Below are 25383 nucleotides of genomic sequence, written 5' to 3' on the forward strand. Positions count from 1 at the left end.
AACAGAAAAAAGTAAGAAAAAGAAACTTTATAAAACATATGCTATTTTCTTTCCTTTTAATCTCATTTATTAAAAGGGAAATATAAGATCCTTCTCTCCCATTTTTTGGAGGATGGTGCAGGTTTCTTTTCATTTTCTGTTTAGCTAATTGCTTCATCTATTCTTTTAAGAGTTTTAAAATCCTAATTCTATGAAAGGCTCTTTGGGAGTTTCAGAGTGGTTTCAGACTTGGTCTGCCTTTCAAGAACTTTAGGGATGGCTCTCAGGAACTAAGAGAACAAAGGATTGTAATCAAATAGAGAAAAAAGAAGAGCCACTGGTGTATTCAGCCTAACTTTCCATGAGCCAGTGCCTTGCACAGAACATGTGTGGAAGTTGATACAAATCCAGAATGCTCATTCCAATCACTTGATTTTGGAACTGGACTCCCAGTATGCAGCTTGACTAGAGTGTCTTTGGCAGCCAAAGGTAGTCTATATCAGAACTTCTCAGGATTAAATGTGTATACAGGTAACCTAGGGATTAAAGTACAGATCCTAATCTGGAAGGTCTGAAGTGGAGCTCGAGAATCTGCATTTCTGTTAAGCTCCTAGGTGACTACTGGTCAGTGGGACCACACTTTGAGTGGCTTTTGCTGCATAACAAATTACCCCAAAGTTCAGTGGCTTAAAACACCCACCACTTTATTATCAGGCATACCTCCTTTTGCTGCACTTTGCTTTATTGTGCTTTGCAGATATGGTGATATTTACAAATTGAAGGTTTATGGCAACCCTGTGTCAGGCAAGACTGTTGGTGGCATTTTTCCAGCAGCATTTGTTCACGTCATGATTCTGTATCACATTTTGGTTATTCTCACAATAGCAATAATTCAAATTTTTTCATTATTATCATATTTGTTATGGTGATCTGTGATCAGTGATCTTTAATATTCCTACTATGACTTGCTGAAGACTCAGATGATGGTTGTCATTTTTTAGCAAGAAAGCATTTTAAAATGGTGAAGGACAGCAAAGCCTGGCCGTAGTCCATGAGATCACAGAGAGTCAGACATGACTGACCGACTGAACAAGAAATTTTTAAATTAAATCATGTACGTTTTTTACAGATGTAATGCTCTTGCATATTTAATATACTGCAGTATAGAACAAACAACTTTTTTTTGGCCACATTGCATGGCTTTCAGGATCTCAGTTCCCTGTCAGGGTTAAACCTGGGCCGCAGGGTTGAAAGCCTGGAATCCTAAACACTAGGCAACCAGGGAACTCCCAAAACATAGCTTTTATATGCACTGAGAGAATAAAAAATTTGTGTGACTGGCTTTACTGTGATATTCACTTTATTGCAGTGATCTGGAACCAAGCATGCACTATCTCTGAGGTTTGCCTAGATATTGCAGTGTTGTGGGTCAGCAATTCTGACAAGGCTTAGCCAGGTGATTCTTCTGCTTCATAGGGTGTTAACTGGGGTCCCTCTGGAAGCCGGTCTGAGCTGGAAGGTTCAAGATGGCCTCACTGTATGTTGGGCATCTTAATAGGAATGGCATGAAGGCTGGTCATAGCCAGAACTCTCTCCCTTTCTATGTAATCTCAGGACTTCTCCCTGTGGTCTCCCTAGCAGGATGGTCATCAGATTTCTTAAATGGTAGCTCGGGGCTGTCAAACAGTAGGTCTGAACACAGCGTCACTTCTACCACAATTCATTGATCAAAGCAGTTACAACCAAGCCCAGATTCAAGCGATGGGTTTGAGGGGAATAGATCCCACTATGATAGGAGGCGTGTTAAAAATTTGTGGCCATCTTTAATCTACTAGTGGTGTCCAGGAGCTACTTAGAGAGCAGAGAGGTGAGAGCAGAGAAGTGAATACCTATCAGTCAGTATTGGCAGGATTTGGGTAAAAAGATGTGGGTAAGAATAGGGCATTTCAGAGGGCTTTCCCGGTAGCTCAGCTGGTAAAGAATCCACCTGCAAGGCAGGAGACCACAGTTCAATTCCTGGGTCAGGAAGATCCCTTGGAGAAGGGATAGGATATCCACTCCAGTATTCTTGCCTGGAGAATCCCCATCGACAGAGGAGCCTGGCAGGCTGCAGTCCATGGGATCACATAGAGTTGGACACAACTGAGCGACTAAGCACAGAACAGAGCATTTCAGATGTCAAGAAAAGACCTGATTACATTCATTTCTTTTTAAAGAGCTTTAACATATTACCAAAAGCAAGTTAAGAATGGAAAGTAAAAGTGAAATCATTCAGTCATGTCTGACTCTTTGTGACCCCATGGGCTATACAGTCCCTAGAATTCTGCAAGCCAGAATATTGGATTGGGTAGCTGTTCCTGTCTCTAGGGGATCTCCCCATCCCAGGATCGAACCCAGGCCTCCCACATTTCAGGCAGATTCTTTACCAGCTGAGCCACCAGGGAAGAATGGAAAAGCTAGGAACAAAAACTGTTATGTTTTTATTACCTATAGTTTAAAAAGTTAATATGTTTACACAACACACTTGAAATACAATGACAAAGTTTACTATGATCTATACCCCTTTCACCTGAGACTGATATACTTGATTTGTGACCCACTGAAGCCAGAACTGAACTCAGGTTTGGCTGCTCATTGCTCAAAAGTTGATAATCAAGAGAAAGAGTTGGTGGGGTGGGGGAAAGATGTGTTATTCAGGAAGCTGGCAACCTGGGAAGATGGTGGACTAGCGTCCCCCAAACCATTTTCAAGTTGCCAGACAGGGAACAGAGTTGGTAAAGGAGCAGTTTCAGAGGTGTGCTGGTGGGGGCTATGTGTGAAGCAGCACAGTCTGCTCCAATAATCACCTTGCAGCTGGTGGTGCAGTGGTCTGATTAGCGTCATTGTGTGATTGTGTAAGGAGAACAGGTTGTCTATAGCTGTGGAGTTGAAGCATCCTGTAGTTCCTGGAATTTCTCAAGAGATTGTTCTCTAAGTATCTAATCACATTAGAGCATATTCAGTCCTACATCATGGGTTTTTCTCACAATGGAACTGGGGCCTCCAATATGGAATTGCCCTTGCTAAGGTAAAAGCAGAGATTCCTTTTCCTTATTTCTGAACAAGTGTTTCAGAGTCAGGTGAGATATATGTGATAAAAACCTTGGTATCAGCTTTCAAAAAAAACTTGAGTAATAAATTATTTTATGTAGCCTGGATTGAGAACCACTGGCTTAGCTAATAGTGGAGCTGAAATCGGACAAGTTGACTTTTCTTGAAACATCTAACACCATGTAAAATAAAAATTGCTTCCATTTCTGACTTCAAATATATAGAATAAACAAATGAGTTCTCCTGCTATTGTCTGACTTTTAAACTAAAAAGCAAATTAATTTTTGAAGGCTGAAATTTTGAGTCAACTCCTACACATATATTGTGACAAATTCATTTGTAGTAAAACTGGTCTCCAGTTTCCAGGCCTGTCTCCCTCGTGCTAAAGATGACATGTTCACATCTGAAAAAGTATGTTGTTCAACAATGCTTATTAAATATTCCCTGAGGGCAGAACATGAGATTACAGAGTTAACCTTTCCACTGGAGGCTCAGCCAGTGTTTGGAAACCAAGCTGTGCACCAAAATAAGGCTCCAAATCTCTAGGCACCAAGTCACATACAGGCAGGACTGTTTTCTAGGTACCCTCTTCTCGTCTGTTGTAGCAGCTCAGGAACAGTGTAACAAAAGTGTTCTTTTCACTTTTTTCATATTTGAGAGCTGTTTCAAGAAGTCATATGACCAATTACAATAGGATAGAGACTTCGTCATACAACAAGGACTCTGACTTAGGTACAGAAATAGCGTGAAACTATGTGTTTTCATATCTCAGCCCTTCCCATTCTCTTCCTCCTCTCTTGGCCACCCCTTTCTCTGCTGGTAGACCATCAAATCCTATTCACCAGATACCCACTTTTTAATTTAGTATTGACTTTGTCATGACTTCCAACCAGTCCATCCTAAATGAGATCAGTCCTGGGTGTTCATTGGAAGGACTGACATTGAAGCTGAAACTCGTATACCATGGCTACCTGATGCGAAGAGCTGACTCACTGGAAAAGACTCTGATGCTGGGAGGGATTGGGGGCAGGAGGAGAAGGGGACGACCAAGGATGAGATGGCTGGATGGCATCACTGACTCGATGGACATGAGTCTGAGTGAACTCCAGGAGTTGGTGATGGACAGGGAGGCCTGGTGTGCTGCGGTTCATGGGGTTGCAGAGTCAGATGTGACATCTGAACAATCAGAAGTAATGGAGGCATCATGTATATAAGGCTGAGCGAGTGTAGACTGTTTGCTCCCAACTTCTGGAAAGTTCATAATTTATCACATCAGTCAATTACACCTTCGTGATTCTTGTTATCTATCACAAATAACATCATTTAGTTAATTTTTTATTACCTACTGTTAGTTAACACATTTTCTGAAAAGCTAGTTTCATTCCAGTGGTATCCATGAAATGACTGGGTTATTGAATTCATGTATTTTTTGTACACATTAAAAAAATTCCGTTGCTATCTTTGAAAGTGAAATTGAAAGTTGCCCAGTCGAGTCTGACTCTTTGTGACCCCATGGGCTATACAATCCACGAAATTCACCAGGCCAGAGTATGAGTGGATAGACTTTCCTTTCTCCAGGGGATCTTCCCAACTCAGGGATCAAAACCAGGTCTCCCGCATTGCAGGTGAAATGTTTACCAGCTGAGCCATCAGGGAAGCCCAAGAATACTGGAGTGGGGAACCTGTCCCTTCTCCAGGGGATCTTTCCAACCCAGGTCTCCCGCATTGCAGGTGAATTCTTTGCCAGCTGAGCTACTAGGGAAGCCCATTGCTATCTGTACTTCATTTTAAATGTTCATCCATGCACATGAACTACATTTTGGGAAAAGTCAGGAATACCCATAATCTCATAGATGGTACCGATATGAGTTAGTATTGTTTCAGGTCCAAGTGATAGAACAACCAATCCAGCTGACTGAAGGGAAAAAATGGAATGCGTGGCTGGTGAGTGGATTGATTCAGATCTCAAACCTTGTCACTTTGCTTAGATACATCTATTTGCCTCCTCTGAGATGGCCTTATTTTCAAACTCTGTGTGTTCTTGGGTAGATCCTGACATTCTTATGCTCACATTATTTTGATACTTAGGTAGGTGGAAGACAAAGTTCAGTATCTTCTAAACAAAAGTCCCAGAATTGAGATTTAATTATCTGCATTAACCTGCACTGGATCGTTTGCTCAGACCTGAAGAAATTATGTTCAGGCTAGTAGGATGTATTGTTTGGTGTTGCCTTGATCAGTGGGCAGTGGAGTCCATTTTCCTGTAAGCATCTAGGCTAATAGTAGAGGTGAAAAATTCATTCCAGGTATGGCTAGGTTTTTTTTTTTTCCCTACCGAAAGAAGAAATAGACACCTATAGGCAAAACCAACAAATAATCACCTCAAAATTATTGTATTCTTTTTCTCTTGGATATTATGAAATACCTTTATTTGTGTTGTTCTTATGTATAATCTTTTGTACCCTTCCTTACCTCATCAGTCATAAAAAATGCATATCAACATTTTATAAAAGGTTATAGAAAGCTCTAGTATACTTAATACAAGAACTTCATATAAATTTGGAAAGCTTAAAAGGAATAGAAAACTTGGTATCTGTGAGTTTAAAATTGAAAGGAGGAAATAAAAGAAAGACCTGATTGTATTAGATCATTGCTCTATCCATCTATAACAAATATGTGAATTTTCTCCTATGATAGCTATCTCAGCACATTTATTTGTGGTTTATTAGTAATGCTCTAATTACTTTAATTATCAACCAATGTGAAACTACATTTTTGTGACGTAGATAGTATCCAAATTTACAGGTGAGAAAATCTGAATGTTTAGAAAGGTTAATTAACTTACACAGCTAGTAATTTACTCAGCCAGTAATTGGTAGAGATCAGATATAGATCTTTCAACTCTAAAATCTAAGCACAGATGAGTAGGAATGCAGCAATGATGGTCATAGAACTATGGTTTATTGCCAACCCATAGTCTGATTTTTTTTTTTAAGTTCTTCCCTATAGATTGGAAACAAATCCCTTTAAGTGAGTCTGAACTTTCTACCCATCAGTAGTTAGCAGTTAGCCTTTTAACCTTGGCATTTTAAAATCTAAGCAGTAAAATAACCAATAGATTCAATCAACTTTTGTCTGTTGAGAGACTAAATCAAAATAGCTGACACTGTTTAGAGTAAGTTAAAATTTGACAAAATTTTCAATTTTCAAGTCTCTGGGTTAATTTATAAAAAACTCATTTGGCAAAAAACAGTGTACTCCCTAAATGAACCTAAAATAGTGAAAAGTAGAATCACACTGTTATTTTATATTTGTAAATTCTTGCAGCAGTTAATCACTGCATGGTGAGCGTATGCATGGTATTTGATGCTGAGATGAGGGAGTCTTACCATCAGTTAGGCCAAATCAGAAATGGATTGCAATAGAGGGTAAGGATGACTTTTAAGCTGAAATTATCCCCTCAGGCATTGTAAAAAGACTCTGGAACACATTTTAAGAAAAATGGTCTCAATTTAGCTGCTTAAAGAAGAAGGAAAGAAAAAGACCCTCGGAGAAAACATTTTTAACTTTCCTCTTCATAAGAATGAACCTTTTACTTCAAAATTTTCATCCTGAATCATAAGAATTTAGATTGTGAAGAATTTTGTGAAGAAAAGTTGTCAAGTGATTTTAGTGCTGTTATTTACTATGTAGTTTTCCAGTTTTCATTCACCTCAGTTCTATTTTATTTAATTCCTGTAGAAATCACTCAAGCCTCACCCTTCCTAAGGCTTATTAAATTGTACAAAAATTTTTTTACTATACATTTTAACACATCTCATGGGAGATGTGTTTTAACTCTGTGATGATATTGAGCATAGTCATTATGGGCACAAGCCAACTGGAATGGACATCAGTCATTGTGCTATGCCACAGTATACCTGCTGGCTATGGTTCAGTCCTTCACTGAATCCCATGGTCTATGGTAATCTGATAAATAAGATGAGCTGGTGAAGAACTTAATCTTCATGATTTACTCAAGTAAAAGTCTTTTCTTGCATGTAAGTAGATGAGTTTATTCTGAGCTACATGAAATGTATTTTTCTAAACGTCTTTTCTTTTATACATGCTGAAATAATAATTCATTAGACAGCGTAAAACCAGCTAGAAAATTTATTCATCAAGCAATTTTAAAATTGTCTGAATGATGCATAATCACATAATTTCCATTAAATATAGATTCCAGTGTTCAAGCTTTTCATTTCAGCATCTTAGATGATCTTTGAACAAAGGATTCACACAGGAAAAAGAAATTCAAGAAATTACACATGATTGGTGTCACTGTATATGAAGTGTTCCATTTATATTTCCTCTCATAAAGACTCGAATCTTTGTAATTCATAAACTTTTTTCTTTTGAGTAGACATACTTGTCTTGCAGATTTCCAGAGAAAATTAAATTAAAGAGGTGTATTGTTTTGTTTTTTAAATATGTTTAGAGTTTTGGTATATTTTTTTCTTTAAGATGCCAGGTCATCTGTTTCATTTCTTAAATACACAATGTGAACATCTAATCTGGTTTGGTCTGTGTTACTCATAGTTATTGATAATGTTCGATCACTAATTCTCAGATTACTTTCCTTCCTCACTACGTTATCTTCAGTTAGTTCAGTTTAGTTCAGTTCAGTTGCTCAATTGTGTCCGACTCTTTGCGACCCATGGACCACAGCATGCAAGGTCTCCCTGTCCCAACCATCTCATCCTTTGCTGTCCCTTCTCCGCCTGCCTTCAATCTTTCCCAGCATCAGGGTCTTTTCTAAGGAGTCAGTTCTTTGCATCAGGTGGCCAAAGTATTGGAGCTTCAGCTTCAGCATCAGTCCATCCAATGAATATTCAGAATATTTAGTATGGACTGGTTCTATCTCCTTGCTGCCCAAGGGACTCTCAAGAGTCTCCTCCAACACCACAGTTCAAAAGCATCGATTCTTCGGTGCTCAGCTTTCTTTATAGTCCAACTCTCACATCCATACATGATTACTGGAGAAACTGTAGCTTAGACTAGACAGAGATTTGCTGGCAAAGTAATGACTCTGTTTTTTAATATGCTGTCTAGGTTGGTCATAACTTTCCTTCAAAGGAGCAAGCGTCTTTTAATTTCATGGCTGCAGTCACCATCTGCAGTGATTTTGGAGCCCCCCAAAATAAAGTCAGCCATTGCTTCCACTGTTTCCCCATCTATTTGTCACGAAGTGATGGGGTTGGATGCCATGATCTTAAATATATGAATGTTGAGTTTTAAACCAACTTTTTCACTCTCCTCTTTCACTTTTATCAAGAGACTTTTGAGTTCTTCTTCACTTTATGCCAAAAGGGTGGTGTCATCTGTGTATCTGAGGTCATTTTCATTTCTCCTGGCAATCTTGATTCCAGCTTGTGCTTCGCCAGCCCAGCATTTCTTATGGTGTACTCTGCATATAAGGTGAATAAGCAGGGTGACAATATACAACTTTGACGTACTCCTTTTCTATTTGGAACCAGTCTGTTGTTGCATGTCCAGTTCTAACTGTTGCTTCTTGACCTGCATACAGATTTCTCAGGAGGCAGGTCAGGTGGTCTGGTATTCCCTTCTGTTTCAAAATTTTCCACAGTTTCTTGTGATCCACACAGTCAAAGGTGTTGGCATAGTCAATAAAGCAGAAATAGATGTTTTCTGGAACTCTCTTGCTTTTTTGATGATCCAGCAGATGTTGGCAACTTGATCTCTAGTTCCTCTGCCTTTTCTAAATCCAGCTTGAACACCTGGAAGTTCACAGTTCATGTACTGTTGAAGCCTGGCTTGGAGAATTTTGAGCATTCCTTTACTAGTGTGTGAGATGAGTGCAATTGTGCAGTAGTTTATACATTCTTTGGCATTACCTTTCTTTGGGATTGGTATCAAGACTGACCTTTCCCAGTTCTGTAGCCACTATTGAGTTTTCCAAATTTGCTGGCATATTGACTGCTGCACTTTCACAGCATCATCTTTTAGGATTTGAATTAGCTCAACTGGAATTCCATCACTTCCACTACCTTTATTCGCAGTGATGCTTCCTACAGCCCACTTCACATTCCAGGATATCTGGCTGTAGCTGAGTGATCACACCATTGTGATTATCTGTATTGTGAAGATCTTTTTTGTATAGTTCTTCTGTGTATTCTTGCCACCTCTTCTTTATATTGTCTGCTTCTGTTAGGTCCATACCATTTCTGTTCTTTATTATGCCCATCTTTGCATGAAATGTTCCATTGGTATCTCTAATTTTCTTGAAGCGATCTCTAGTCTTTCCCATTCTATTACTTTCCTCCATTTCTTTACACTTATCACTGAGGAAGGCTTTCTTATCTCTCCTTGCTGTTCTTTGGGACTCTGCATTCAAATGAGTATATCTTTCCTTTTCTCCTTTGCCTTTCACGTGTTTTCTTTTCTCAGCTGTTTGTAAGGCCTCCTCAGACAACTTTTTGCCTTTTTGCATTTCTTTTTCTTGGGTATGATCCTAATCACTGCCTCCTGTACAATGTCATGAACCTCCATCCATAGTTCTTCAGGCACTCTATCAGATCTAATCCATTGAATCTATTTGTCACTTCCATTGTACAATCGTAAGGGATTTGATTTAGGTCATACCTGAGTGGTCTAGTGGTTTTCCCTACTTTCTTCAATTTAAGTCTGAATTTGGCAATAAGGAATTTGTGATCTGAGCCACAGTCCACTCCTGGTCTTGTTTTTGCTGACTGTGTAGAGCTTCTCCATCTTTGCTGCAAAGAATATAATCAATCTGATTTCAAAGTGTCTTGACCATCTGGTGATGTCCATGTGTAGAGTCTTCTCTTGTGTTGTTGGAAAAGGGTGTTTGTTATGACCAGTGCGTTCTCTTGACAAAACTCTGTTAGCCTTTGACCTGCTTTGTTTTGTACTCCAAGGCCAAATTTGCCTGTTACTCCAGGTATCTCTTGACTTCCTACTTTTGCATTCCAGTCCCCTGTAATGAAAAGGACATCTTTCTGAGGTGTTAGTTCTAGAAGGTCTTGTGGGTCTTCACAGAACCATTCAACTTCAGCTTTTTCAGCATTACTGATTGGGGCATAGACTTGGATTACTGTGATATTGAATGGTTTGCCTTGGAAATGAACAGAGATTATTCAGTCATTTTTGAGATTGCATCCAGTTACTGCATTTTGGACTCTTGTTGTCTATGATGGCTACTCCATTTCTTCTAAGGGATTCTTCTCCACAGTAGTAGATATAATGGTCATCTGAGTTAAATTCACCCTTTCCAGTCCATTTTAGTTCACTGATTCCGAAATGTTGATGTTCGCTCTTAACATTTCCTATTTGACCACTTCCAGTTTCCCTTGATTCATGTACCTAACATTCCAGATTCCTGTGCTAATGCTAATGCTCTTTACCGCATTGGACTTTACTTCCATCACCTGTCACATCCACAGGTGGGTGTTGTTTTTGCCTTGGCTCTATCTCTTCATTCTTTCTGGAGTTATTCCTCCACTGATCTCCAGTCCCATCACTTCATGGGAAATAGATGGGAAACAGCAGAAACAGTGTCAGACTTTATTTTTGGGGGCTCCAAAAATCACTGCAGATGGTGATTGCAGCCATGAAATTAAAAGACACTTACTCCTTGGAAGGAAAGTTATGACCAACCTAGATAGCATATTCAAAAGCAGACACATTACTTTGCCAACAAAGGTCCATCTAGTCAAGGCTATGGTTTTTCCTGGGGTCTTGTATAGGTGTGAGAGTTGGACTGTGAAGAAGGCTGAGTGCCGAAGAATTGATGTTTTTGAACTGTGGTATTGGAGAAGACTCTTGAGAGTCCCTTGGACTGCAAGGAGATCCAACCAGTCCATTCTAAAGGAGATCAGCCCTGGGATTTCTTTGGAAGGACTGATGCTAAAGCTGAAACTCCAGTACTTTGGCCACCTCATGCGATGCGTTGACTCATTGGAAAAGACTCTGATGCTGGGAGGGATTGGAGGCAGGAGGAGAAGGGGACGACCGAGGATGAGATGGCTGGATGGCATCACTGACTCGATGGATGTGAGTTTGAGTGAACTCCAGGAGTTAGTGATGGACAGGGAGGCCTGGCATGCTGCAATTCATGGGGCTGCAAAGAGTAGGACACAACTGAGCGACTGAAAAACTGAACTGATATCCAGTAGCATATTGGGTGCCCCAGGGAAGTTCATCTTTCAGTGTGCTATCTTTTTGCCTTTTCATGCTGCTCATGGGGTTCTCAAGGCAAAAATCCTGAAGTGGTTTGCTGTTCCCTTCTCCAGTGGACCATGTTTTGTCAGAACTCTCCACCATGATCTTTCTGTCTTGGGTGGCCCTACAGGCTGGCTCATAGTTTCATTGAGTTAGACAAGTCTGTGGTTCATGTGATCAGGTTGATTAGCTTTCTGTGATTGTGGTTTTCATTCTGTATGCCCTCTGATGGGTAAGGATAAGAGGGTTATGAGAACTTCCTAATGGGAGAGACTAACTGGGTTTGGTTCTGATGGGCAGGGTCATGCTCAGTAAATCTTTAATTCAATTTTCTGTTAATGGGCGGGGCTTTGTTCCCTTGCTGTTGTTTGACCTGAGATCAAACTATGGTGGAGGCAATGCAGATAATGGTGACCTCCTTCAAAAGGTCCCGTGCAGGCACAGCTGCACTTAGTGCCCCCAATCCTGCAGCAGGCCACTGCTGACCCATGCGGAGACTCCTGGACACTCACAGGTAAGTCTGGGTCAGTCTTCTGTGGAGTCACTGCTCCTTTCTCCTGGGTCCTGGTGTGCACAAGGTTCTGTTTGCACCCTTCAACACTCTGCTTTCCTAGTCTTGTGTAAGTTCAGGTGGGGTTAATGGTGACCTCCTCCAGTTAACTCTTAATTGAGTTAAATACACTAAAAAAACTTTTTATTACATATAACATGTGGTTCTATAAACATTGGATGAAGATATCAACATAATCATGCAGGAAAATATGGCTTCTAAATAAAAGAAAGATATTAAGAGACAAATGTTTTTGCTTTGTTATGAGTTCATTTACCATAATAATTTCTTTTTTCCTGTAGGTTATGACTTTTGCTCTGAAAGGCATAACTGCATGGAGAATTCTGTCTGCAGAAATCTGAATGACAGAGCTGTTTGTAGCTGTCGAGATGGTTTTAGGGCTCTTCGAGAAGACAATGCCTACTGTGAAGGTAAGCCTTGTAATGAAGTATAGCTTGGCTGTATAAATTTCCTAGAATTACTGCATGCAAAATTTATTAATTTCCCAGGTTGTCAAATTGATAGGCCCATTAAAAGCAGTGAATTTAATTTGAAGCTTATTAGTCAGCTAAAAATAATTATCTTTCAAATTAAAGTTTTTCATCTTTCTGCTATGTCAGACTAATAAGTTAATATGGCTGGGTTTCTTGAATTAGGACAATGCTTCCACTGTGAAATTGCCTTCTTTTTTTATAATTAGATATTCAGATAGTTCACATATTGACATGATTACTGTGGCTTGCCGTTAGGATTGTAGTCAGATTTTTGCAGGCAATGTTGTATAACAAAGACAGTCAATTAACAGGAAGATGAAGTGCCCACACCATTTTTGTTTTGCTACTGTCAGTAATCTCAGAGGTTGTATTCACGCTGTGTCATATTTAGTAAATAGCTTCAATGGAATAAACAGTTTCCTAGTTATTTTAAATCCTTGACAAATATCTCAGGTAGTTTGTTGCCTCGTTGAAAGAGTCCAAATACAGTGAGAAGGCCTGGGCGTCCACAAATACTGCAGCTTTGACTATTCGTGAAGACCCTAGAATTACAAGAGGTGTAGAAGGAGATCAGTCCTGGGTGTTCATTGGAAGGACTGATGTTGAAACTGAAAGTCTAATACTTTGACCACCTGATATGAAGAGCTGACTCATTGGAAAAGACCCTGATGTTGGGAAAGATTGAGGGTAGGAGGAGAAGAGGACGACAGGGGATGAGATGGTTGGATGGCATCACCAGCTCAGTGGACATGGGTTTGGGTGGACTCTGGGAGTTGGTGATGGACAGGGAGGCCTGGCGTGCTGCGGTTCATGGGGTCACAAAGAGTTGAACACGACTGAGTGACTGAACTGAACTGAGTAATATGTAACTTCCCTAAGGCACATATTTGAATCATTTCATTAATTGTGTGACTAGCTAGTGGGTTTGCAGGTAAGAACAGTAGTGTGGTGGTATTTGGGCACTTGGAAGCCTCTGGTCTTACCCTTTCCAAATGTTTAGGATCAGTGCCATCAGTCCCTAGAGATCATGTTTAGTTATATAATGATTTTTTGGCCCTGTTCAGTCAGTAAGTTGTGTCTGACTTTTTGTGGCTGCAGCTTGCTAGCCTTCCCTGTCCTTAGTCTCCTGGAGTTCGCTCAAATTCACGTCCATTGAGTTGGTGATGTCACCCAACCATCTCATCCTTTGTCGTTGCCTTCTGCCATCAATCTTTCCCAGCATCAGGGTCTTTTCCAATGAGTTCAATTTCTGTTGTTTCTCTTAGTTTTCAATAGATTTTTCTCTGCCTTAATAATTGGTATTCACTTTTTAAATTGACCATTCCCACTAGCATATTCCTTTAAATGCTTCTAATTCAGACCTAAAGAGACCATTCCATTTTTGCCAAAGCACAAAGACATATGTAGTTTCCCTTCCCCATTCATATGCAGATTCATGTAAAATTCCTAATTTTGAAAGTTTTTAATATTAAAAATGAATTTAAACGTACTTAGTAATGTGTTTTTCATTAATATTTGAGACCTCTGATATGTAATGCATTCCACTTAAATTGTTAATATGTGTAATATGAAATCACGATATAAACTCATATGGTACCTCTTTTTTCTTGATCTTATAATTATTTATGTTTTGAGCTGCTTCTTTTTTGTTGTCATTAAGTGTATTTACTCTTCTAATAAATATTTAGTGAGCACCTACTGTGTACCAAGCAGTTTTCTAGTCTCTGGGTGCCTAGAAAACAGTGAATAAGACTGATAAGATAAATGATGAATAAGACTGCTAAGTTTTCTGTGCTTAGGAGCTTATATTTGAGGGAGAAGACAGAGAATAAGTAGGTAACTTAGAAGTAGAGAAAGGTAATTTAATATAGTAATAAGCAATAGGAAGAAAGTTAAACAGGATGATGTGATAGAAATTGATTGGGGACTAATTTAGATGAGATGGTCAAGGAAAGCCTCTGGGTCTGGAGTTGGCAGGGGATTGCCAGTTGACTTGAGATTTGAGGATCAGGAAATAACACAGAAAGATCTGAAACAGGGCATTCCAACTAGAAGGAATAGTAAGTAGACCATAAGTGGTAATAGCTTAGATGTTCTAGAAACAGAAAGCAGGATAATGTGATGAAACAGATGAGTCAATTAAGATGCAATTGGAGAATTAAGTAGGGGCCAGGTAATGTAGGGATGCTTGTAAGTATTTTAGATTCATCTAGGAGAGAAGTGATATGCACAGACTTGTATCAAAAAAGATAGCTCTGACTGTAATGTGTTAGATGAACTGTGGGGTTAGATGTACTTAAAAGAACAGAAGTGTAAACAGGAAGACTAGTTGGAAGGCTCTGAAGAAGTCTAAGCTAAGTTGCCTAAATTAAGTACAGTGGTTAAGATTCCATGCTTCCACCGCAGGAGGCACAGATTTAATACCTGGTTGAGAAACTAAGATCTCACATGCTGTGAGGTGCAGCCAAAAAATTTTTAGGCTTCCCTAGGGGCTCAGTTGGTAAAGAATCCGCCTGCAATGTGGGAGACCTGGGTTCAGTCTCTGGGATGGGAAGATAATCTGGAGGAGGGCATGGCAACCCACTCCATATTCTTGCCTGGAGAATCCTCACGGACAAAGGAGCCTGGTGGGCTACAGTCCATGGGCCCACAAAGAGTCAGACATGACTGAGTGACTTAGTACAAGAGAGAGAAAAAGGAGTATATTCATATATGTTTTAGAGGCAGAGCCAACAATACTTGCAGATAGTTTGCTATGGAGGAGAATTAAAGAGTAATGAATGGGAGTCAAGGATTTTGAGCAACAAATGGATGATGTTGCCATTTACTGAGACAGGAAAGAACTCAAGGGAAGAAGCCAGAAATTTTTATTAAATTATTTATCAATACAAGCTATTAAAAATTTAATTGTAAAGACTATATCACTGTTTTTATCTACATGTTTATCTGTAGCACAAAATGGCAGCTCTTTTCCATTCTGAATGGATCATACTGAAAAATGGTTTGTAAACTTCCTCACATTATTCATTTTTCATTTAAGGAAGTAATCTTCACAAGTTAAGAAAATGATGGGAAAACTTGTTAGTTTATTATAAGAATCTTGAATTTTTTATACATGAATATTTCTAGTATAGCTTTTGTTATTCATGTTAACAGGTTCCTTAGTATTCTGATCAAATTTGATTTTCTTTGCACTTTGTTGTTGCTAAGAATTTTTTATTGAAATATAATTTACTTATATTTTCTGTTAGTTTCAGATGTACAACATAGTAATTTGATGTTTTGATACATTATAAAACAATCACCATCATAAATCTAGTTACCATCTGTCACAACACAAAGTTATTATGATATTATTGACTATATTACCTATGTTGTACGTTATATCCCAAAACTTATTTATTTTATAACTGGAGGTTTGTACCTCTAAATATCCCTCATCTATTTCACTCATCCACCAACATGCTTCCTTTCTGACACCTACTCATTCTCTGTATATGTGAGTTTGTTTCTGTTTGGCTATATTTGTTCATTTGTTTTCTTTTTTTAGATTTGCTATATAAGTGAAATCATATAGGAGGTCTGTTTCTTTGTCTGATTTATTTCAGTTAGCATAATACCCTTTTGATCCATTAATCTTCTCAGCAACGGAAAATCTCATCTTTTTTATGGCAGAGTGATACTCCATTGTGTATATATGTACATACCACAATATTTATATACATATATATATATACACACCACATTTTCTATATCCTTTCATCTGTTGATGGGCACTTAGAATGCTTCTGTATCTCAGCTATTTTGAATAATGTACAGTGAACATAGGAGTATATGTATCTTATATAATTAGTGTTTTTGTTTTCTTTGAAGAAAAACCCAAAAGTAGAATCACTGGATTTTATGGTAGTTCTGTTTTTAATTTTTTGAGGACTCTCCATACTGTCATCCATATTAACTTTACCAATTTTGATTTTCACCAATAGTGCACACACTATTCCCTTTTATCCACACCCTCACCAACACTATATTTTGTCTTCTTGATGATAGCCATTTTAACAGGGATAACATGATATCTCATTGTTGCTTTGACTTGCATTTCCCTGATGACTAGTGACACTGAACATCTTTTCATATGTGTCTTGGTCATCTGTATGTCTTTGTTAGAAAAATATATATTCCAATCTTTTGCCCATTTTTAATAAGGTTATTAATTTTCTTGATGTTGTTATGAGTTTTTATATGTTTTGGATATTAGCCCCTCATTAGATATGTTATTTGCAACTATCTTTTCCCACTAAGTAGGTTCTTTGTTTTGTTGATTGTTTCCTTTGCTCTGCAAAATCTTTTTAGCTTGATGCACTCCCATTTCTATTTTTTCATTTCCTATTCCCATTTCTGTTTTTTTGCTTTTCTTTCTCTTACATAAGGAGATAGATCCAAAAAATTTTGAAGACTAATGTCACAGAGTGTACTGTCTATATTTTCTTCTGGGAATTTTATCGTTTCAGGTATTTCATTTAAATCTTCAATCCATTTTGAGTTTATTTGGCATATGGTATGACAAAGTACAATAAGTTCCCTACATATGGACAAGTTTCATTTCAAGAGCATGTTTATAAGTCAAATTTGTTCATAATTCCAACATAGTTAGCCTAGGTACCCAACTAACACAATTGGCTATATAGTACTGTACTGTAATAGGTTTATGATACTTTTCACACAAACAATACATAAAAATACAAATACAAAAAATAAAGACAACATCTGTAACCTCACAGTGCAGTACCCTGAAAAGTACAGTACAACAGCTGGCATACAGCGACTGGTATCGAGTGAACAGGAAAGAGGAGTTAATGAGTGGAGAAGGGAGAGGAGGTGGGAGATGGTAGAGCTGAAGGATCATCAGCAATAGGAGACAGAGGGCAAGCTGCAACTTCACTCATGCCTGACATTGCTGGCACAGGCTCTGGTTCCTTGCTGGATTCAGTTTTATCTGTCCTCTCGAATAAATGATCCAGTGATGTCTAGGTAGTAGCTCTTTTTTTCTGGTCATAAGTACCATTGGATTGTATCATGAATGGTTGTTCCAGCCTTCATGTACTTATCTTTTTTTTTAATATAAATTTATTTATTTTAATTGGAGGCTAATTACTTTACAGTATTGTATTGGTTTTGCCATACATCAACATGAATCTGCCACGGGGGTACATGTGTTCCCCATCCTGAACCCCCCTCTCACCTCCCTCCCCATCTTCATGTACTTTTCTACATCTGTCCCTGTGCCTCAAAAACTAACAGTGTCTCCTGGAATAAAGAAAATCTCCTTGCCATTTCCTGCATCATGGGTCTCTTTGTTTCTTCAGTTGCTTCTTCCTCTTGTCACACTGCTCTCTCAATTATTTTCACTTCTGTTTCCATTGTTATCACTGGGTGCTTCTTAGCAGTACCAGCTACATCACTGCTGTTTTATGCTTGCTCCTGGACGTCCTTGGATTGCAATAAAAATATTGTACTACTGTATTTTATGCAGTATTGTATAGTAAAGTTCACAAAGGCACAACCAGCTATAGAGGATGCATGCATGTGACAATGTTACACCAAACACATGAACCAGCAACATGATTGGACAAGTGAATGCACATTTGCCTCTTTGAAAGCTTGTAACTTGAAGATTCATATGTAGGGGATTTACTATTGCCTGGTTTGATTCTTCAACATTTAGCTGTCCAATTTTCCCAGCAACATGTATTGAAGAGGCTATCTTTCCTTTTTCTACATTCTTGCCTCTTTATTCATAGATAAATTGACCATATACGTATGGTTTTATTTCTGGGCTTTCTCTTTTGTTCCATTGATCTAGTGGCTGTTTTGTGCTTTGGTTTGTTCTTTCTCTAGTTCCTTTAGGTATAAGGTTAGGTTGTTTATTTGAGATTTTTCTTATTTCCTGGGGTAAGCTTGTATTGCTATAAACTTCTCTCTTAGAGCTGCTCTTGCTGGGTCCATAGATTTTGAACTGTTGTATTTCTACTTTTATTTGTCTCTAGGCATTTTTTTTCTTTGTTTTAATTTTTTTTTCTCGCCTTCATGAGCTTGTATATTTTCCAGTTTTTTTCTTGTTGATTTCTAATCTCAGACCCTTTGGTTGGAAAAGTTGCTTGATATGGTTTTAGTCTTCTTAAATTTAATCTGAGATTTGTCTAGTGGCCTACTATGTGGACATTACAGAGAAGGCAATGGCAACCCACTCCAGTACTCTTGCCTTGAAAATCCCATGGATGGAGGAGCCTGGTAGGCTGCAGTCTAGGGGGTCACAAGGAGTCGGACACAACTGAGCGATTTCACTTTCACTTTTCAGTTTCATGCATTGGAGAAGGAAATGGCAACCCACTCCAGTGTTCTTGCTTGGAGAATCCCAAGGACGGGGGAGCCTGGTGGGCTGCTGTCTGTGGGGTCGCTTAGCAACAGCAGCAGCAGCATGTGGACATTAAGTGATTTCCTTCTTGTTTGTTGTTATAGTCTTTGGTTTAAAGTCTATTTTGCCTTATCAAATACTGCTACCCCAGCTTTGTGTTTTTGTTTGCATAGAATACTTTTCTATCCCTTCACTTTCAGTCTGTGTGTGACTTTAAATCTGAAGTGAGTCTTATAGGCATTCATATATACGAGTCTTACTTTTTTATACACTTAGCCACTCTATGACTTTAGATTGGAGCACTTAGGCCATTTGCATTTAATGTTGTTTTTAATGAGTATATACTTATTGACATTTTAAAAACTGTTTTCCAGCTATTTTTCTTGTTCTTTATTGTTTTTCTATTTTTGCCCTCTTTCCTTGTGATTTGATGACTATCTTTGGATTCTTTCTTTTTGAATGTGTCGATCTATTAGAGATTTTTGATTTGTGGTTTTCATGAGATTGAAATATAACAGTATATATGTATGTATATATATTATTTTAGGTTGATCTCTTAAGCATGAACACATTTTAAGAACCCTTCATTTTTACTCTTTGCACCCTGTTTTTTGACATTGCATTTTCCATCTTTTATTTTGTCTATCCCTTAAATACTTTAGTGGCTATAGATTGGTTTACTATTTTTGTCTTTTAACCTTTATATTAAATTTATCAGTGGTGATATACTGCCTTTATTGCATATTTGCCTTTATTAAAGAGACTTTTTAAAAATAATTAATGTATTTCTAGTTGTGTAATCTTTTCTGCTTAGGGTAGTCTCTTTAACATTTCTTGTAAAACCAATTTGGTCGTGGTGAGGCATTTTAGCTTTTGCTTGATAGCCTTGCTAAGTAGAGTATTCTTGGTTGTAGATGTCTTCCCTTATCAGTTGGAATGCATTGTGCCATTCCCTTGTGGCCTGCAAAGTTTCTGCTGGAAAGTCAGCACGTGCTCTTGTGGAAGTTCCTTTATTTGTAACTAGTAGCTTACTGCTGTTAAGTTTCTCTCTTTATCTGTAACTTTTGCCATTGTATTTATAAAGTGTCTTTTTGTGGACCTCTTTGAGTTTATCTTGTTTGGGACTCCATAACCCCTAAAATGCAAATGTTAGTACACTTGATGTTGTCCTAGAATTCTCTTAAACTATCCTCAGTTTAAAAAAAATTCTTTCTCTTCAGTTTGTGTAATTTCCTCTACTCTGTCTTCCAGTTCACTGATCTATTCCTCTGCATCATCTAATATACTGTATATCCCTAGATTCTAATGCATTTTTTATTTCAGTTATTGTACTCTTCAGCTTTGTTTAGTTCCTCTTCATATTCTCTAGCTCTTTACTAACCTTTTAACTGTGTTCATCCATTCTTCTCCTGAGTTCATTGATCATCTTTATAATCATTACTTTGAACTCTTTCTGGGTAGACAGTTATCTCCACTTCATATAATTCTTCTGGGGTTTTGTCTTGTTCCTTTGGAATATATTCAGCTGTTTCCTTATTTTGCCTAATTCTCTGTGTTTATTTCTAAATATTAGGTAGGCCAGTTTTGTTCTAGGAGTGCCCCCCTATGTGGATTGCCTTGGGCGTTTTGTTGTGACAAAGCAACAACTGTTGGCACTCTCTTAGGCAAAGCTGGCCCCCTGCCCAGTCAGCTGCTAGTTCCTGCCCTATGCCAAGGCTGCTTGCCACTGTTGGAGGGTGAGTTCTGGCATGGCTGGAATGCAGGAGCTGGGGATCTTCGAACTGGTTCCTCCTGCTGGGTGGGCTTCCTCCCATTATTGCTGCCTGTGGAGCCAGGGGTATCCCACTAAGGATATTTTAACCCACTAGAAGTAGCTTTTAACATTTTTTTCTGCAGCTGTGCCTGTTATCTATCAGCTGGTCTTATAGAATCCTTGTTCTCTAAGAAATTAGAGTTGCCACACAAATAAACATGTGACAAGTTTTAAGTAAAATAAATTTTATTTGCTTAATCTGAGCAACTGAACTGTGGACCTGTTTTAATAATATAACTAACTGAGATTATTTATTCTTACTATATTTTTTTTGATCAGGGTTAATATATCACTGTTAAAATTTATTCATTTATTCATTTGACAAATATTTATTGAATACTTATTTGTCCCAGTCTAGCCTAGAGATAAAGCAGTAAATAAGGAACACCTGACTGATATTCTCTCAGGCAATGAAGATCACTGCACCAAACAGCATTTAATTATATATGTGGCAAGTGGCCTGAAAGAAAAATAAATTAACAGGGTTTCTGATCTGGGTGGGTGGTCATGCTTGAATAAAAGCTTTTCTCTGATGTGTGAAGACTAAGTAAAAATCAGTTATGGACATAAGTAAGTTGGAAAGAGGGGGAATCACCATGGCTAAAGGCCTTAAGGTAAAAAGGAGTACTTCGTAATAAATGAAGGAAGGCAGAGAACAGGAAGAGGCCTGATGAGGTCAATAATGGGAAGCAGACCCTTGAAGGGCACAGTAGACTACAGGTTTTCTGCTAAGAACAAGAGAGAATCAAGGAAAAGTTTTATGCAGAGGAATGCCCTGGTCACAGTGGTGTTTTAGATAATTACTTCTGCTTCAGGCTGAATAAGGGTAAGACTGGATGTGGGAAACCAGTGGATGGAAGACAGCAGTGGCTTGCAGTAAAAACAGAGATGGAGATATGGGTGTATTTGAGTGTTTGTGAGATAAAGCAGTCCTGTTAATTAATTGGTGATAGTAAATAATGAGTAGAGAGGTTTCAAGGTTGATACTCAATTTTCTGGCCTGAAAATAGGCAAGTGTTTGGTAGAAAAATCATCATGTCAGGTTATTGTGCCTGAGGGACAGGAGAGTACCAGTTGAATTATGGTTCATTGTGGAGTTCAGAGAAGGTTAAATTATACATAGTATTTGGAATTTTTTGGCATATAAATAGTAGTTGAGGAAATGGTAGAAATTACCTAGAGAGTTTTGAAAAAAAAACCAGTATTTGAGCATTTTATAAAGAAGATTTGGTAATGGAGACAGAAAATTTTCATGACTGAAGATGAGGGAGAGAAGAAGAGGTGGTGTCACAGAAACCAAGGTAAAGACAGTATTTCAATAAAGTAGAATGTTCTGAGAGATTGAAGATGGATGAAGGATGAAGATGGATGAAGAAGGATGAAGACTGAACACCGTCCTTGGTGCTGAACTTTATGAATGCTCCTGAGGACATCAGTTCAGTTCAGTTCAGTTCAGTTCAGTAGCTTAGTCGTGTCCGACTCTTTGCAACCCTATGAATCAGGCATGGAGATTTTGCTGCAATGGTGATGAAAAAAGCCAGTTTAGAGTATGTTCAATATTGCATAATGGGAAAAAATGGATATGATGAAGGAAGAGAACATATCCCAGATGTTTGCTTATGAAAGAAAGAAGAAAGAGAGAGCAATAGTTTAAGGGGCAGTGGGGCTAAGGAAGGGTGATTCTTTCCCACTCTGTTTTTTCCTTTTCTGTGCTGTCTACCCCAACCCCCAGTGTCTCAGCCATGCAGATGATGTGCTGTGCTTAGCTTCTCAGTCATGTTTGACTCTTCATGGACTACAGCCCACCACGCTCCTCTGTCCATGGGGATTCTCCAAGCAAGAATACTGGAGTTGGTTGCCACGCCCTCCTTCAGGGGATCTTCCCAACGCAGGGATTGAATCCAGGTCTCCCATATTGCAGGTGGATTCCTTACCATCTGAGCCACCAGGGAAGCCCAAGAATACTGGATTGGGTAGTCTACTCTTCTCTAGGGTTACTTCCTGACCCAGGAATTGAACTCCAGTTTCGTGCATTGTAGACAGATTCTGCCAGCTGAGCTGCCAGGGAAGCTTCTTGTTTTTGAAAGAGTTTTGCAATTCCTTAGATATTTATAAACATGGCTTGAATTAAGATTTTATGACTAGATGGCTTGTCCATCTTTTATATATTAAAGATCTAAAATACCTGAGAGCATATTGCCCTATTTTATATTTCTTATGAACCATATGTTTATCATATTTCTCTTTTAAAAATTATTTATCCATCTTCATCCATTCAGTGTCCTTCATTCCTTGTAGACTGTTACCGAATTTTTTTTAGAACTTTCCTCTTCATTTTGTCTCTTGTCAATACATATAATCTATAGATTTGCCAAAATTATGTTGGACATTGTGTTTTTCAGAATGATTCTTTGCTACCTGTTTTCACTTTAAATTGAAAATTGTGGGAACTTTTGATGTTTGACTATACTTTCTCTTGACATTATATTATTAAGTACTACTTTAGGACCATCTTGACATTCAATTTTAGATACTGTCTTCAGAAGTCATTTATTTGGTAAGTTTCTCTCTTCGGTGCATAATTAGTGCCAGGGATTACAGCTTGGTCAGCCCAGTAGTGCATTATGATGAAGCAGCTTATTTTTGTTTACCATACGTCTTAAATTTGCTGGTATTGTTTCTATCCAAGCTTTTGGCATTATGCTAGGAACAGGAAAACACTTCTGCATAGATGAGTCATGTATATGGCTGCATATCACACATATTTACCAAAATTGGCAATTGATGTCATATTAATGAATGGAAGCTTGTGAAATATTTCTTCAAATTGATGAAAATATAGAAAATCTGAACCCTCTAAAAGAATAACCCCTTGCTAATGGGCCAGTTTTTCTCATATTCATCTTATCTCTTTCATTCTGACTGCTCATGCCAGATATAATTTTTTTTAAAATTCATGTTACCTTCTATTTAGTCATTCTCTCTCTAGTGTCTCTCTCTCCTACCCAACCAGGACCATTAAGACTTACAAAACCCATTTCTTCTACTTGAGAGCCCATGTGCCTTCTTATTGCTCAACACATCAAGCCCTAACTCCTTTGCCAAGATATCCAAACTTTCTGTTGCCTGGTCCTACATAGCTTTTTATCCATTAATCCATAGCAAGTCACTTCCACTATTTTCATCTTTTTCTTTGCTCATGATGTTTTATCTGTGTTATGGGTTGACTTGTGCCTCTCAAAAATTCCTATGTTAAAGTCCTAACCTGTAGTACCTCAGGATGGGAATTTATTTGGACATAGGGCTGTTGCAAATGACTAGTTTAGATGAAGTCATACTGGAAAGTTGTGGGACCCTACTCCAATTTGGCTATTGTCCTTATAAAGTGAAGAAATTTTGGCATGGACACACAGGAATACTGTCATATAAACATACAGGCAGACATTGGTTGATGCACCGACAAGCCAAGCAGCACCAAAAATTCCAGAAAAGTTCCAGAAGCAAGGTGAGGAGCATGAAGCAAATTGTCCTTCTCAGCCCTAAGAAAGAACCAAACCTCTGAAATCTTGATTTTGGAATGTTGGGCTATAAAATTATGAGACAATAAATCTCTGCCACTTAAGCTACCTGTTTGTGATGCTTTATTATACTAGCCCTAGAAAACTAATACAATGTGACAGACACACCTGTTTCTTTTTGGTCTAATTTAATTGTTCTAGAGTGCTTCAGTCAGTCAGTCAGTTCAGTCAGTCAGTTCTGTCGCTCAGTCGTGTCTGACTCCTTGTGACCCCATGAGTCGCAGCACGCCAGGCCTCCAAGTCCATCACCAACTCCCGGAGTTCACTCAAACCCATGTCCATTGAGTCGGTGATGCCATGCAGCCATCTCATCCTCTGTTGTTCCCTTTTCCTCCTGCCCCCAATCCCTCTCAGCATCAAAGTCTTTTCCAATGAGTCAACTCTTCGCATGAGGTGGCCAAAGTACTGGAGTTTCAGCTTTAGCATCATTCCTTCCAAAGAAATCCCAGGGCTGATCTCCTTCAGAATGGACTGGTTGGATCTCCTTGCAGTCCAAGGGACTCTCAGGTGTCTTCTTCAACACCACAGCTCAAAACCATCAATTCTTCGGCTCTCAGCTTTCTGCACAGTCCAACTCTCGCATCCATACATGACCACTGGAAAAACCATAGCCTTGACTAGAAGGACCTACATTGGTGAAGTAATGTCTCTGCTTTTGAATATGTTATCTAGATTGGTCATAACTTTTCTTCCAAGGAGTAAGCATCTTTTAATTTCATGGCTGCAGTCACCATCTGCAGTGATTTTGGAGCCAAAAAAACATAAAGTCTGACACTGTTTACACTGTTTGCTTAATTTTTATTTGTTCTTTGGATGAACTATGTGTACATGGATTTAATTTCTCAATCTATTTTTTATTTTATCTGACTGAAGAAATTAATACCTTGTTCTTAACTGATTTATATCCAGTTATCCAGTTGTAATATACTTTATTATATGCCATGTTAATTGTCAAGGGATTCATATATCATTCGTTCATACATGTGCATTTGTATATATTTCTACCATCTGTAAGTGTTTTGTGATCACCGACTGTTTATTTTTCTTGAATTCTCTAAAACTTCTAAATGGAGTCAGCAATTTAGAGTTTAAGAAATATTTGTTTATTGGTGGTTTGAAATACCTAGATATGCTGAACAGACGGGCACCTTTGAAAGGCAGCATACATGCAAAGTCCCTGCAGTAGTGTCCAACTCTTTGAGACCCTACAGACTGTAGCCTGC

At 38.4% G+C, this 25383-nt stretch overlaps 1 protein-coding gene across 4 annotated transcripts in view; it reads left to right on the plus strand.

Moving 5' to 3' along the window:
• The window catches only part of NELL2 (neural EGFL like 2), a 403600-nt gene that overhangs the window by 175579 nt on the left and 202638 nt on the right, over positions 1-25383 (plus strand). For all 4 annotated transcript variants that reach the window (XM_069584515.1, XM_069584513.1, XM_069584512.1 and 1 more), the window contains one exon: positions 12163-12291. In XM_069584515.1, coding sequence (XP_069440616.1) covers positions 12163-12291 — 129 coding nt within the window. The remainder of the gene's footprint in view (positions 1-12162; positions 12292-25383) is intronic.

The sequence above is a fragment of the Ovis canadensis genome, chromosome 3, assembly GCF_042477335.2.
Source record: "Ovis canadensis isolate MfBH-ARS-UI-01 breed Bighorn chromosome 3, ARS-UI_OviCan_v2, whole genome shotgun sequence".
NCBI lineage: Eukaryota > Metazoa > Chordata > Mammalia > Artiodactyla > Bovidae > Ovis > Ovis canadensis.